The 15,469-nt window shown below is 40.6% G+C and overlaps 1 protein-coding gene across 2 annotated transcripts; it reads left to right on the top strand.

Annotated features, from left to right (window-relative positions):
* Positions 1 to 7,085: 7,085 nt before the first annotated feature.
* On the top strand, positions 7,086 to 11,354 carry LOC133886582 (ankyrin repeat protein SKIP35-like). Of its 2 annotated transcripts, none has more exons than XM_062326263.1 (6): positions 7,086 to 7,447; positions 7,550 to 7,673; positions 7,756 to 7,804; positions 7,916 to 8,526; positions 8,703 to 9,135; positions 10,288 to 11,354. In XM_062326263.1, exons 3-6 carry the CDS (start codon positions 7,775 to 7,777, stop codon positions 11,080 to 11,082), a joined length of 1,869 nt encoding a protein of 622 aa, XP_062182247.1. In that variant the 5' UTR covers positions 7,086 to 7,447; positions 7,550 to 7,673; positions 7,756 to 7,774; the 3' UTR covers positions 11,083 to 11,354. The 2 variants fall into 2 exon arrangements, with proteins under 2 accessions (XP_062182247.1, XP_062182246.1); XM_062326262.1 differs by having other exon boundaries at positions 7,913 to 8,526.
* The last annotated feature ends 4,115 nt before the right edge of the window (positions 11,355 to 15,469 follow it).

The raw sequence follows: 15,469 nt of genomic DNA, 5'->3' as shown, positions 1-15,469 counted from the left end.
TGTTGACCCTCTGACTTGGTGTGGAGCGGCAAAGAGAAGCGTGTACGGAAACACGGAGACCCTTGCCTTGGTAGCTCAAGCTCTGAAGTGATCATGACGGCAAGGGACAGAAAGAGAGACTTGTGGTGAGGCATTGACTTAGTCGCTTGGTGACTCACCTGGGTTGAGACCTTGTCTTTGTGACTTGGTGGCTCAATAGTCGTGATCGGGTGCAAACCGAGAGCATATCTTAATGGAGCTCCAACGTAAACTAGGGATGATATTTATGCCATCGATACTATGGGATAAAAATCCCTTATGCCGAGTTTACTCTCTCTACCTTATTTACGCTTCCGCATTTACTTGATTGCAATTTACCTTCCTACATAAGTTGCAAGCTCTTTTGATTGGTAGAGTAGACTACATAACTTAGAGCATATTTAGATAGAAATTAATATAGGTTTATCTTATGTAGTTTTTGGAGCCGAATAGATTCTAGGTATCATAATTCACTTTCTCTTAGAATGTCACCGATCCCTTCAATGTACAAAAAATTCCATAATTTTTAGAGAAATATAATATCATTTTTTAGTGAACCTAATTAAAATTAGGTTTTTTAAAAAATTGGTACACTATACTTGTAGTTTCATGTTACTAGATACAATACTTGTAGTTTTATGTTACAAATGGTATAATGCTTATAGTTTTATAAATTTACTCAATTTATTAAGGATGTAAATAGTAGTGGCAACAACACCAAGAGTATTCAACTTTAACTAAAAAACATCGTATATAGAATATACACAAATATAATCTTGCACTTACTATAATTACTAAAAGTTGCACACATTTTAGATTTGTAGTTGAATTGAGGATTGTTTATATATTTGTAACCAATAATTAACTCAATGTTGTATTCAAAAATAAAAAATTTATGTTCCATATCTATATTTAATGCATTTCTCTCCTTTTCTCTATAAATTTTATCATAAACATTTTTCTTATAACTGTAAAATAAATTAAATAGCTTCATGGTTTTATATTAATATGAGGAAAATAGGACATCTAATCAACAAATCTATTGTTCATTGCTTTACTATTGTGGTTAAATATACGAATCTCATAAAGCACAGGGTAGTGATCGATCATCTGATATGATGTTTGCACCAATTTATGTTTGGTTTTCTTTGGCAATTTGGGGGGCATTGAGGACTTGTAGGCCTGGAATATATGGAGAGAAAGAAGTAAATTGTATGTGCAAGTGGGAAGAGGCGTTTTCATGCTTTATTTAACTCTTAGTGGCCTCAAGAAAGTGAGAGTCGCATCCCATCACAGGCAGGCACCAAACACACGTCCCTCTCCCATGTGGGCCCCTTCTTTTTTTAGGTTCCATCGGGGCCCACTCCAATAATTACACTGCACTTCTTTCAGAGCTGTCATCTTCTACGACCAAGCTGGGATGGCGCATGCTATGGCTGAAAGGAAAGGGTGCAAAACCAGAATTTAAAGTTGGAAATTTGGGACTAATTTCCATTGAACAACTAGCTTTATGCAAATATATTACAAATTGGATACATGACCACCTCGTTGTTAATTGATGAATACTGGCAAGTTCTAGTTCCTCAATTTGTAAGAGCCATCTAGTGGACTATATTTCAGTTTATAATAGTTGTCAAATTGGATCAAATTCCTCTTGTACAAGTGAACACCGTGTAAATGAATAGTCAAGCGGGCTACATATATAAGGTATGTTTGGCAAAACTTTCAGAGCAGCTCATCGACTGAATCAGATGAGCTCTGTTAAATAATAATTTTCAGTTTTTAGCTCTCAGAGTGAAATCCGTGGAAACGATTCCTTAATATAAACTATATGCTAGAAGCTGAAAAAATAGCTTCTCATGATTCACTTCTTACACAAAAGCACTTACTTCATAGATTTTTTTACCCTAGAGAATCACTAGATAATCATATTCAACCACAAAATCATTTTCATCAAACTTCCTTCAAAAAATTTAAATCAAAAGAAGCTCTATTAAACAGACCCATATAAGTAGTTACTAACTTTGGTCACCAAAAGTTGATATTTCGAGCAATTACATGGTCACCTAAACATATTTTTGCCACTGTTTTATATTGTATAATATCCATAAACCTACCAAAATTCTAATATCATGAACATACTTATAAGGACGAATCTTTATATATCATTTTCATATGTCAAATATAGATGTTCCTAAATATGTCGACAACAAATACTAAAAGAGTGCATTGCATAAATCTACAGGTATTATGCCATTTATAACACAAAACTACAAGTATAATGCACTACTTTCACACAAAACTTGAATTTAATTAGATTTATAAAAAAATTGTCTTATGTTTCTTCAAAAATTCTAGAACTTTTTGTAGATATTACATAATCTATGTGCAACTCATTTTAATTGGATTCGCTCAGAAAGTGCTCCATTTATATACTTAAAGGGTTCACTTTTTCACCATATAACCTAGATCTATAAATAACTTTAGAAATTAGAGCATCATATAAGAAGAATATTAATGACTTATTCCAGATTTTTGGGATTTTATTTAAGGCCCTAACAATTGTTAGGAGTTATAAAAGTAGTCTTTTTGAGAATTTTAGTTTAAATTATACATAGTATTTTTGGGTAAATCTAATTAAAATGGGTTACACATGAATTATGAAACACATAAAAAAGTTCTAGGATTTTTGGAGAAATGTAAGACCATTTTTTAGATGAATTCAATTAAAATCAGGTTTTATGTAAAATTAGTGTACAATACTTGTAGTTTTATGTTACTAGTATAATACTTGTAGTTTTATATAATACATTATAATAAATTTATGAAGCACTGTCCATGTATTTTTGTATGTTTAATATATAGAAATTGAATTGAAGGTATATATTGTGACCCCAATGAACATATACAGTCATAACCTTTTAATTTTAGGGGAAGACACAACAACGAAAAACATACAATGAAATGCTTAAAACAATATAATTCATAGATCACAAATATATATGAACCAAATTGGGAGACATGAGACGCTGGCCAATTGCTTTGTATATGCAGCCACTACTTAAAAAAGTGTTTTTATTGTCAGGTCTAAAGTAGTTTTCACTGTCGGTTTTAGAGCTAGCAATAGGCAACATATAGTGATAGTTTCTGACTATCATTGTCGGTTTAGGGATTAACAATGAAGGGGTTATTACTACAAGTTGAAGGATTTAGCTAAGAGTGATAGTCTCTCCAGAATCGGTGTTTTGTTGATAAAAAAGTGATTTTTTCACCTGAGGAACCTCGTGGCCCGTGTCGTTACAAGTCAAGATTTTCATGCAAAATACGGTTCATAGGACTTGAACTTAGAACCTCTCAGCTCGCACGATACGTCCTTACCATCCCACCATAGACGAGATAGCATATGTAATCCTGTTAATATCTTCTCGTTGAAACTTCAAATGATTATTTGGACATCTAACTGACCTCAAATGCAAAAGTTTTCAACAAGAAAGTTGTAGATCTATTCAACAGCTATAATTTTTATATAAAGTTTGTCCCTATCCAACTTTGTATAAAAAGTTATGAATTTTTTAAGATAAGTTGTTATCTATTATAAACCGACAATAATACTATAACTGTTGGTTCGTAGCTAAAATCAGCAGTGATAGTCAAGTTTTATTACCGGTTCGTAACACGGACTGGTAATGATACTTGATGAACTATTACTATCAGTTAGTGGCTAGAACCGATAGTGATAGATGGATTATCACTGCGCGGCAGTGAAGCTATAGCAGGGCATCACTGCCGGCTCAAGTCATTGGCCGATAGTGATGTCCTTCATCACTGCCGGTTCATAAGCCACATTAGTTGATTCTTTCCGTCGACTTATAAACCGGCAGTGATACTTCATCACTGTTAGTCCATTAGATACCGATAGTGATGTGCCGATATATATAATGAATTTTGTAGTAGTGACCCTAGGTTGCAACAGAGCCCATTCATTAAGTACAACAAATAATAAACAATTGCACTAAGAAAACCTAATATGTTACCAACATAAACAACTCGAATCATGAAAAAGATAATTATTTCGACTTCCAGCAAAACAAAACAAAAAGGAAGTACAGATGCTCCTCTAACAGAAGTGTGACCAAAGTAGTCCTCCATATTTTAATAAAAGAATTTGTGGTAACAACAAATGAACGCAAGTGCTTTCGGTAACAACCATTAAGAATACTCGACCATAGACAAGAGCATTCATAGGACCTCATTCCTAGTTAGAAATAAATTATTAACTTATCAGAAAGTTAGAAAGTAATGTAAATTAAATTTGTAAGTATATACATAAAGGATTGATTTTGGCCTTAAATAAAGGCCTCGTATAATTTTTTTTTCACTTTTAGATTTTGTAGCGGTTAGCTAGCAGCGGCATTTTTCTATGGCCTAAGTGAACTAAGAATATAAAAACAAAAATAGTGCGAGAGGAACCTTCTATCCATAGACCATTCATACTTAAACCACTTAATTGCTCTTGATGAGGAACTAAAAATGAAAATTGACGACCTAAGTGCATCTGCATTATATTTCATAATTAATCAAAGGGAGAAGTCCATTTTTCACCCTCAAACTATACCAAAAGTTCAATCTCCCCCCTCCAACTCAACTACTCCATCCGGTCATAAATATATGTCATTTTGGATAATACATAATCTCCAATGTATAACTTTGATCACTATTTTCTATAAAAATATATTTTATAAAATCCATTGAATTTTAGATATTATGAAATCATTTTTCAAGACAAATTTACACATATGATTTTAATATTTCTAATTTAAATAGTTTGAAAACTATTATTAGTCAAAGTTTTAAAAGTTTAATCAAACCTTTTCCAAAACAACGTGTATTATGACCGGAGAGAGTACTAGACAAGGGACACATCTCAAGTGTTGGAACCGGACGTAATACCCGCTGAGGCAAATCCACCCTAGTTTTCGTCTAAGGGCTATTTTTGTCTGGTTCCAACACTTTAGGAATGTCCTATGTCGGTTGTTGGAGTTTGAGGAAGAAAATCAAAGTTTTGCGATAGTTGCAGGGTGAAAATCAAACTTCTCCCTTAATCAAAATATGTTGATTTAAGATTTGTTCGTTTGCAATTCATCTATCAACAAGTGATAAACAAACTTAAATTATGATGCCTCAATATTCGAATTGCCACCACTATCCATAAGAACTAAAAATCAGGTTGATATACATTGGTGTTAAAGTTTCTGTTGGTACTCAATCCTAGTTTTTCATAGTGTAACATGATATTTAGGATATATAATACTATCAAATAGAGATACTTTCATTTACATATTTGTTGCTAAAGAGTGTATAAAGTCTAGCGATATGATCAAGAACAATGAACAAGTCCATTCACTCAACATATAAAGTGGTGCTCTATAATAGACCAGAACGAATGAAGATCAATCTAGGATCGAGATGGAGGGTAGAGAGGGAGGCACTATCACACCATTAGGCCTCGTTTGGATTGGAGGTTCTACAGAGGAGTTTCAAAGGAAAACAGTTACTATATTTTGCTGATGTCACACAATGTTTGAATGGAGAATCGAGGCTCCCCGTTCCTTTGGAAAGTCTTGATTTCTTGTATGAAACGGAGGAAAGGAAACATCCACTCTAAGCCAAGGGAAAGAATCTTCGCTTGCTCTCTCCCTTTTAGTGCTGCTCTTTCTCTTGTTCCTATGATCCAAACAATCCAAAATTTTCATTCATGTATTTTGGATTCTTATAGTTTTCCACTTTTTACTCTATCCTATTCATATGTTTTCACCCTTCCTTTGTTTTGCATTCTTTCGCTCCAAACAAGGCCTTAGTATTTTCACTATTAACCCCATTTACAATGGTATATTACTATTTAAGTGTCTTTGGAATGTCAAATCTTAAAATATATGCATTCTTAAGTGAGCAAAGATCACCACTGTATTTCAGAGCTCATATGGATGTAAGTCTTGTGAGGCTAACAACATTCCAGATTAAACTCGCCCAATAAAATTAATGTGAACTACCTTTAAAATGGATGCAACAAAGTATGCTCTGCTCACTGTTTGGTTCATTAACACACATGAATTAATATACCACAAAAGGTTCAAATGGTCAAATAAGTAGCTACTAGGAACTCAAAATCCATAGAGGCTGTTTTGTTGGAGGTAATTGGTGGAAGGGAATATAAGTTTTTAGAGCAGCAGCTTAAAAATCTCTTGTTTGTTTTTCGTGAGAGTGAGTTTTGGTGGGATAGAAAATAAGAGTTTATGGAGGGACTCCACCATTCTCTTCTCAATGGAAGGGGAGTTAATCGGGTGAGAGTTATGTAGCTAGTGGAAAATGATTACATCTTCATTGTTTATTGTAACTTATGTTTTAAGTTCCCACTCTAAACCTAGCAACCAAGAATAAACAATATTCACTCTTAAACTCTTAACTTACATCACAAGCCAAACAAGAAACTGGAACTTAGGTAATGTTTAATTCGTGGGATGGGGTGGGACGGAGTAGATCTATTTCGTTTTTGAGTTATTTGGTTGGAATTCAGTGGGATGGAATGTTTCTGAATCAGAAAATATTTTTCAAAGATTAGGGACGGAGTTGTTAAAAAAAAGCCGAACGCAGCCATCCCACTTCGATTGTGACGCTAACGATGGGCCCGAGTACTAAAATAGACTCTTTTCATCCCACCTACCAAACAAGCATTTGATTCTGAACCATCTCATCCCACCCTAAATATATAAATAGAATTATCCCATCCCATCTCGCTCTCCAACCAAACACTACCTTACAAAATTCAACTCCCACTCAACTCACCCCTCTAACCTCCGTTATCGTTCCCATCGCTTGCCAAATGCGCCCATAGAGTATGTGTTTATTCAGTTCTTATTTAATAAAGGGTAATTACCACAAATTACTCTAAGCATAATAATATTTGGTAGGTTTTGTACCTGCTGATTAAACCAGCTTTCAACAATCTAGAAAGTACTCCACTTTCCAGTGGGTTTAAAAAAAAGCTAAAACCGGGCCTGCAATACCACACAGAAAATGCAGAGCAGGCGAATCCAGCACCCCTAAAAAAAGCTGAAAGAAAAGGAGAGAGAGCGAGGCTCCGGAGTGGTGTGTGCGACAGAGAGAGGCAGAGAGGGGAGAGAGAGAGCGTATTTCTTCTTCTTCCTCCTCCCCTCGTCGAAGGAGAGGAGAGAGGGAAGCTCCGGAGTCGCAGGGCCGCGAGCGAGGCAGGCAGTGGCTCCTCCTCCCCCTCCTTTCGATATCAGCTCATCAATTCGTCTCATCACACTATTATCGTTCCCCACCACTCTTCTTTCTTTCCTATGCTTCTCCTCTAATTAATTGGGAAAAAGACCAAAAAATAAATAAATTCTGCCTTTATCGATTTCTGGTACGGTTACAAATCCGCGCACCTTCTTTTTGATTGGTTCTTTCCCTCTTGTTGCCCGTCGAGAATCCAATTAATTCATTTGATTTCGATCCGTTCTTGCAGCTGGTTGCGGCGGCGGCGGCGCTGTTGCTTGGATTTTCTTGGTCGGTTCTTGATTCGTGCCAGGAGGGATTCGTCCGTTCGGATTCTGCCACTCAGTGCTAAATCCTATCTGTTGTTCCCTGAGGTGGGTTCGATCTGTTTCGCGCTCATTTCAGCTATTTTTATTCTCGATCCGTTTGTCTGATTTCTTTAGAGGAATTTCGCAGGTTGGATCAGAGGTAGGAGATGGAAGTGGAGACGAAGAAAAATTCGGAGGTGAGTATTAATTTGATTCGTAGGTAGAGATTTGCAGGAGTTATTCCCTTTTCTTTAATTTTTCTAAAATTCGTTTGGAAGCCTAATGTGTGGCTCCTTCGTTGCAAGAAGATTGGATCCAAGGGCAAGGAGGTTGAGAGCAAGAACCTGAAGCGGGAGGAGCCACTGGGGTCCTCGGAGATGGACATGGATGAACCAGGCGTCGCCGAGAGCGGCGGCATGGTGGAAGCCAATAATGGCTGCTCCAAGGAGCGCCCCTTGCCACCCAAGGATTCCAAGAACTCAAAGGGTTGTGTGGCCAGGAAGCCGAGATCGTTGAGCTCGGACTTCGGGGAGGACCTGGATTTGGAGCTTGGTAATCAGGACAAGGAGAGTGTCAGGCAGCAGGAGAGGAAGCTCTCAAGGCAAGACCGGGTGGAGCTTAGCCGGTCGTTCCAGCATGCGGTGAGCTCGCACGATTGGGAGAGCGCCGAGGGGCTGGTTGGGATGGCTGATGCGCAAGGGCTCAACGATGTGCTCTGTGTGGCAGTGGATGCTATTTGGTTCTTGAGCGACAGGGAGGAGCTGCATGCGGTTGTGGGGTTGATCAGAAGGATTGTGTCCGAGGGAGCCAAGGATTTCACACGTGCTGCGCTCCGGACATCGTTCCTTGCGTCATGTGTGTCGGCATGCAGGGGACGCTCGACTAGCCTAGCCGATGCTGTGAGCTTCATGGGTCAAAAGTAAGTTTGTCGAAGACGGCTTCAACCGTTACATGTTCACAAGAATTGCATGCTTTGGAATTGCAGGAGTCTTTTCGAATTCGATATTTTCATTTGACTTCACACCTTACATAATTATTGAAATTGACGTGGTACTCTTTGGCAGCAACTTTGAATAATTGTTCTGCATGTTTCAGATTGCATGAGCGGCTTCAAGAATCGCAAGGTGATGAAGTATTGAAGGCAGAAGCAAGTGCAAAGGTGCATAAGTTTACAGAATGGGCTCTAAAGTGCATTGGGCTACATTCGCGTGTGCGTGAGAATAAGGGCAGAGGAAACCAGGACACTATCATTGAGGTTCAGCTTCAGTTGTCTGCTTTCAAGACATTTCTGGATCTTGCTGATAATGAGCTTACCGGGAAGGATTTCACGGAGGCATTTGATGCTGCATGCTTTCCTCTTACACTCTTCTCAACCACCTTCGACCAAGGATGGACATCGGGAATCTCGGCAGCTGCAATACAAGGTCTTTTAGAGTTGTTGGTAGAGGGTGGCGCAGACAATGTGAACCAATGCTTTCTTGAAGCTGCACGCTATGGGAGCACTGAACTCGTGCGGATCTTACTTCAGGTAATAATATGGATACTCATACAATTTAGTTTAACAACCCCTTTGAGCTGATAGTATAGATGCAGCACTAATAAATGGTTCTTAATTGCTTGCACCACACAATGGTCCTTTTAATAACCCATTTGAGCTGATAGTATAGATGCAGCACTAATAAATGGTTCTTAATTGCTTGCACCACACAATGGTCCCCGATAGTCACCAGATCACAGTTAGATGAATAGAAAACCTTTTGCAGCATACCCTATTTCCTCTATGCTAGTGATCCAGACCTTTTCGTTTCTTTCCTTTTGGATTGGCTGGAAATAGGACCTTTTCTTTTTGGACCATTACAGTCATGCTGAATAATATATGGTGCGCAACCTGCTTCGGTGTTCATGTGTGATCTATTCTGAATTATGAACCTTCCAAAACTGTGGAGAGATCCATGCCTTCATGGATTAGTTGGTTGGATGCTCATTAACGACTGACTTAATCCATATTGATGGTAATCGCGTTGGCAATTCAGGAGCAAGGTCACATACTTACCTCAAAGAACCTCTGAATTTAAGGTTTAACAAGTCAATTTCGTGAGTTTATTGAGATTAAATTCCATCACCTGTAATAGTAGTTCAAGATATTGTCATTTCGATTAGTAATCTTTTTATAGGATAGCCGCAATAACCAATTTTTCTGTTGTACAAACTGTATTAATAGTCAAGATGGAGGTGTTCCTGAATTGAGCTGACCAGCACTGCCTGGTGATATGGTATCAAACACATTACAGTCGTGGTACAAGATGAAGATAGCTAACGTAGAAGCGTAGTATCCTTGTAATTCATATAAACTTGTTTTTTTCACTCATTGTGGGCCAAATTCAGATTGCGATGCATGCGCGTCGTGTGAAAAATCAAATGAAGCTTGCGATGCAGTTTATTATGGTGGGGCCATTGCTCAAATATGAAAAACTTTGTACACTAGATGATTGCTTCTTTTCCTTTCTTGTGCAAGCGCTAACATTTTTTGTGCCCTAATTTAGAAGCTATTTCTGCTTATTACGAGGTTGTTCATTTTTATCGTGTGCTTAGTGATATTTGACAATATTCTATCTGTTGTTGAAGCAATGGCAACTGGAAGCATTTGAATGCATTTAATTGTTTGCACTTCTGTTTTCAGATTGCTCAAAGGAACAGCTTGGACATTGATGTGGATCTAGCCCTTGGCTTTGCCGCTCACTATGGGAAGATCGAAACAATGGGATGCTTGGTTGAAGAAGGTAATGCTGTTGGCTTTCTTGGCCCTTTAATGAGGGCTGCTGAACGTGGATGCCTCCAAGTTGTTGAATGGTTTGTTAACCATGGGTGTCAAGAAATGGAGCTTTGCCTAGCTCTCACCGCTGCCACCTCCAGTAGCCAGGTTGCAATTGCTGCTTATCTTCTGCCTCTTGTTCCGCAACATGTTCTTGCCCCCCTCAGCATTGAAATTATCAAGGCAGCTGGTGAGAGGAGCACAGGTTCCCTGCATGGTGTGGATTTTCTTCTCCGCTCGAACTTCCTCAATGACCCAGCTGCCACATATGCTGTGGCAGACAGTATCGCAAGATCTGCTGATGAGGCTGTGGATGCAAAGCTTAGGTCTTTCATGAATGAGCATTGGTCCGAGGCAGCCTTTTCTGCAGGATTTGCATCTGCGCAACAGCACTTTGTCAACTTCATGAGGATAATGGAAAGGGGTGAGTCACCAATCTGCCTAAGGGACCTCCCGCTTGAACTGGTGATTGGCATGGCCTACCTGCCACTCTATAAAGAATGCATCAATTCCAGTGGGCGGCTTTTGCCGCAAAGGCTGAGAGGGCAGCTTGTGGAGGCTGCAAGTAGGCTCGAAGGCCGGCAACTGGATAGGAGTAGCCAAAGCAGAGAGCTCTTGGCCATCTTGGAGCATCACATCCCGTGTTTCATGATACAAACCTGAAGGCAGGCCAGGTTCCTCTCAAACTGCATCCGTCGCTGCAAGCAAAGCAAGTAACAAAGGGAATACACCATCTTCAATGTATTCCAGTGCCGATGCTGTGTTCCTGCTTGGGGTCATCTTGAGTTGGCTCTCCTGGGGGTGCTCTTCGGAGAGTATATAATTTTGGGAAATGGTGTGAGTGTCTTGTCAAGGCATGTGTTGAGTATTTTATTGGGATCATAATCTCTTGTGAAAATGATATAAGCCTTGAGCAAGTATTCCCAAGTTTCCGATGTTGTGCATGGCTTGTCTTGTGGCGTCATGTCGCCAGTTTTGACTTAATGACTTTTTGATCATAGACTGGCCATCTGACCTGGCTTCACAAACATAAACGCAGAGACAATTAGTATATTTCTTATGTAACAGGGGTTTGATGGCTTTGAATGATCATTCTGCTGTCTTCTACATTGTTTTCAAATTGTGTTTGCTTGATTGCGTTTAAACAGGAGAATTAAACATCAAGCAACATAGAAAATGCAGGTCATATCTGTTGAGGAAATCTGTAGTGAAGATACCTACAGCAGTTTCTGAATCGTTCTGCATCTGCCATTGTCCATCCCCTGTACCTGTTTCTGAATCGTTCTGCATGGCTGCAAGCTGTTGCAAGCATCGTCGGTTTGGATGTTGCAGGCGTCCACACAGGCCATTCAGGTGTGGACCCTGCATTGCCCAGGCATACAATAGTAACGGTAAGTTCCTAGTTCACGCAATGCAGGCAGTTGCCATCGCTACAAGGCTGCTCATGGCTCATCTACTACAAATACTAAATCAGGCATGCCCTATGATTCTGTACCATATGTTTAACCATTTGATCAGCGTCTCCAAATTGGATGGGAAATATGCTAGTATAACTGTCAATTTGTAACTATAACTAGTAGTGATAGTATAACTGCCTCATACCTCATTGCCTCATTTTTCGCACGTTCCTTTGTCTTTTGCACCATTAAAACTATGTGGTCCTTCATTTTTCATCACTTCGTCTTCCTCGAACAGCAATTAAAACTACTTGCCCTTCCCGATCTCCTCATTCCATCCTGTAACCGTCGCTCCTCCTCCACCGCGCAAAGTTCCTAGGTACACCATCATGGCCTCTCCTCCACTGCCGCCACCTGCCACTCCTCCTCCACCGCTGCCACCTTTGGCCTCTCCTCTGTCACCATCGTCATCATCATCATCGGAGGAGGCAATGGTGGCCTCCTCCGATGACCTCTCCTTTTCCTTTGATGACCTCTCATGCCCACGCGATTACGACTTAGATAACTTCATGAAGGGCACTCTGCAGCCACACGAGCCAACAAGCTCGAAGGACACCGATGTTGAGGATGACACATCTTCCAAGGAGAAGGAGGACGCTGGTGCCGAGGGCTCCGACCTTGACGACGAGGAGGAGGAAGAGGCTGATGTCGCCCTCGATCGAATCAAGGTATCGATACATTCCCTGGTAAGAAAGGTTATAGACTTGAGCAACAAAGGACAAGAAGGCACAGGTCGTGAACCACTCTTCCTTACAAACGCTAGCTAGAAGAGCCCACTGAGTGGCACCAGAAATGCCACTCTGTGATAGTGATTGACACGATGCTATATCGGAGGGACCCCTGCGGGGGAACAAGGGTATAGATAGGATGTTAGGATTGCTCGTTCAACTGTCCCTCAAAAAAGACATGGTCGCCCCCCCCCCCCCCCCGTCCTTTCTTTCTCTTGATCCCACCAGGGTGGGCCCCTCTGGGGTAATAAAGAAATGGAGAAAAAAAGGGGACTTCTACTATGGGCTATGCCACTCATTACTTATGAGGGAGCTTGGAGGATGACAATGACAATGACATCATTGATTGGGATGGGCTCGAGAAGTCGTCATTGTTGTCGGACGATGATGATGACAATAGTGGCATGTCGTCGAAGAAGCATAAGCTAGCATAGGCTTAGTGCCAATCTTTTGTAATGCAGATGTTGGTTTTTGTGTAATCTGGAACTTTTGTAATCGGGACCTTATATATTGTGTACACTACCACAGAAAACGTCATCACTACCGGTTAAAAAACTGCATTATTGCCGGTTTTTGAACCGATAGTGATAATTTATGATTATTACTATCGGTTACGGAACTGGTATTGTACATATCACTGTTAGTTCATATAATGGACCGGCAATGATATGTACAATCACTGCTGGTTATTGAGCTTATTTTGTCAATTTGCATACTTATCACTGCTTGTTCCAGTTACGAATTGGCAGTGATGCCCAATCCAGAATAAAAAAATAAAAATTTAAACATTCAGACAATAATTCAATTGAGCTTTACATTACTAATCTCTATAACATTAGGGTTTATATCACACTAATATATAATTAACTTACTATCTCGATTAATCTATACCAAAAGCTAACGTCATGCACGTCCATGTGTAAAAAACCCTAAACCCGCGCGCACAAAAATTGTAAACGCGACTATCGGTTGTCGACCACGATGACGAAGAAGAAGCTGTCGCCATCGTCATCATCCTAGCCATCGCCGGCCTCCTCCTCCTCCTCCTCCTTCGAGCTTGACTGGGGCTTCTTCGCCTTCGGCTTGTTGACGAAGAAGTCACACACCTTGTCCTCGGAGGGGGACCCTACCGAGTTGTTGGAGTCCGAGGTCGTCAGCACCTTGTCCAATGACCATGTTGGTGGGGACTCCTCCCAGAGATAGCGTGGGTGTGGGAGGTGTGACCGGAGAAGGCAGTGGTGGAAGGGGAGAAGGCGAGAGCGAGCGAGAGAACACGTTGCAATCGAGTGTGAGAGCACATTTAAAGGCGCTAGGAGAAGCCAAAAATGCATGCGCGTGAAGACATACACATTTTTTATATCACTGCCGGTTCTTAAATACAACTAGCAGTGGTAGTTATTATCACTGCTGATTATTAAAGGCACGTCTTTTGATGACTTAATATCACTCGCGGTTTTAGTTATGAACTGGCAATGATAATTTAAATATCACTGTCAGTTCGTAACATTAATCGGCAGTGTTAATCATTATCACTGCCAGTTTTTGCTGGCATGGCTTTTTATGTGTGCTTGGAGCTTTCGAACCGACACCGATGACCCTTCTGTAGTAGTGATAGTCGATCGGGTTATTTAGTGTAATCAATAACTTATTCATTAGTGTAATAATGATCTTCCTTAGTGCAATCAAGAAATTATTTCATAATTACCTTCTTAGTCTAAATTTTGCACTTCCAAGTTTAGTGTCTTATTTTGCACTTCCAAGCTTTGGGCAAAAACATCCTCTCTGAAAGCATGTCCCATATCACTGCTGGCTTGTGGCATTAATCGACAGTAATAAAGTGAATATCACTGCCGATTTTAGCCACAAGCTGGTAATGAATATCACTGCGGGTTTTAGCTATGAGCTAGTAATGATGTATCACTAACGGATTGTTGTAGGAACCGACAATGCCTTGTCAATGCCAGTTAGTGGTAAGAACTGATAGTGCTAAAGGGTATCACTACTGGTTGCAACGATTTTATTAGATTTTGTTGGCCAGTTTCTCTAAAAGAAACAAGAAAAACCTGATAGATTGTGTATAATGCATGTTCGAATATTAGCCCGCGGAGCAGGATTCTGCACACCGATTTCCACATGTTGCGCAACTGCATGGATCTACCAAGACGAACATGCAAGATCATATACGACATTGGAAATATGATAATGAGGTTCAGCCGAACCATACGTCCCGAGAGCCTAGCTACGAGCGCTCCCCCCATAGTTGCAACACCGGCCACCCAAGGGCCTAACAGAACTGTTGGCACTCCTCTGCGAGCTTGTCGTTATGTCATCATATCATGAACGCATATGCATGTATTGCGCGGTGCATGTGTTTCTTTCTTCAGACGAAGACGACTGGAGGTGTCCAAGTGCTGTAGCCGAGTAGAGTCGACTCTAACCATGCGCTCAGAGACCGGTGGGGCTATGCAACAGGGGCAGTTGGGAGGCAACTCACGAGCGGAATCAGACTTGGGCAAGGAATCAACATGGTGCGAGCAGTGCACAGCGACGCGCAAGCAGCTTGGCAGGGCGGTGCGGCACGCGTAGGAGACTCACAGGCGATGACGTGAACTGACGGGTTCGCGTAAGGATCGACGATGACAATCAGGTTCAGTGACGAACCGGGGCATAAAGTCCATGGCGAGGCAGATAATACGGCGACCGGTGATATTGATCAGCGTGCATGCAAAGAGGTGCGCCGTGCGGGCACGCGCGCAGGCGTTGGAGCTGTGGCAGGGCTGCATGCCCAACATGGATATAGGGTGTGGTAGGGCATTGCAGATGCTGATGAAAATTGCAGTAGGCGGGGTGGAGGCAACGATCGGC

Source organism: Phragmites australis, chromosome 12 (assembly GCF_958298935.1).
Source record: "Phragmites australis chromosome 12, lpPhrAust1.1, whole genome shotgun sequence".
Taxonomy (NCBI): domain Eukaryota; kingdom Viridiplantae; phylum Streptophyta; class Magnoliopsida; order Poales; family Poaceae; genus Phragmites; species Phragmites australis.
This window is presented reverse-complemented; position numbering and strand designations above follow the sequence as displayed.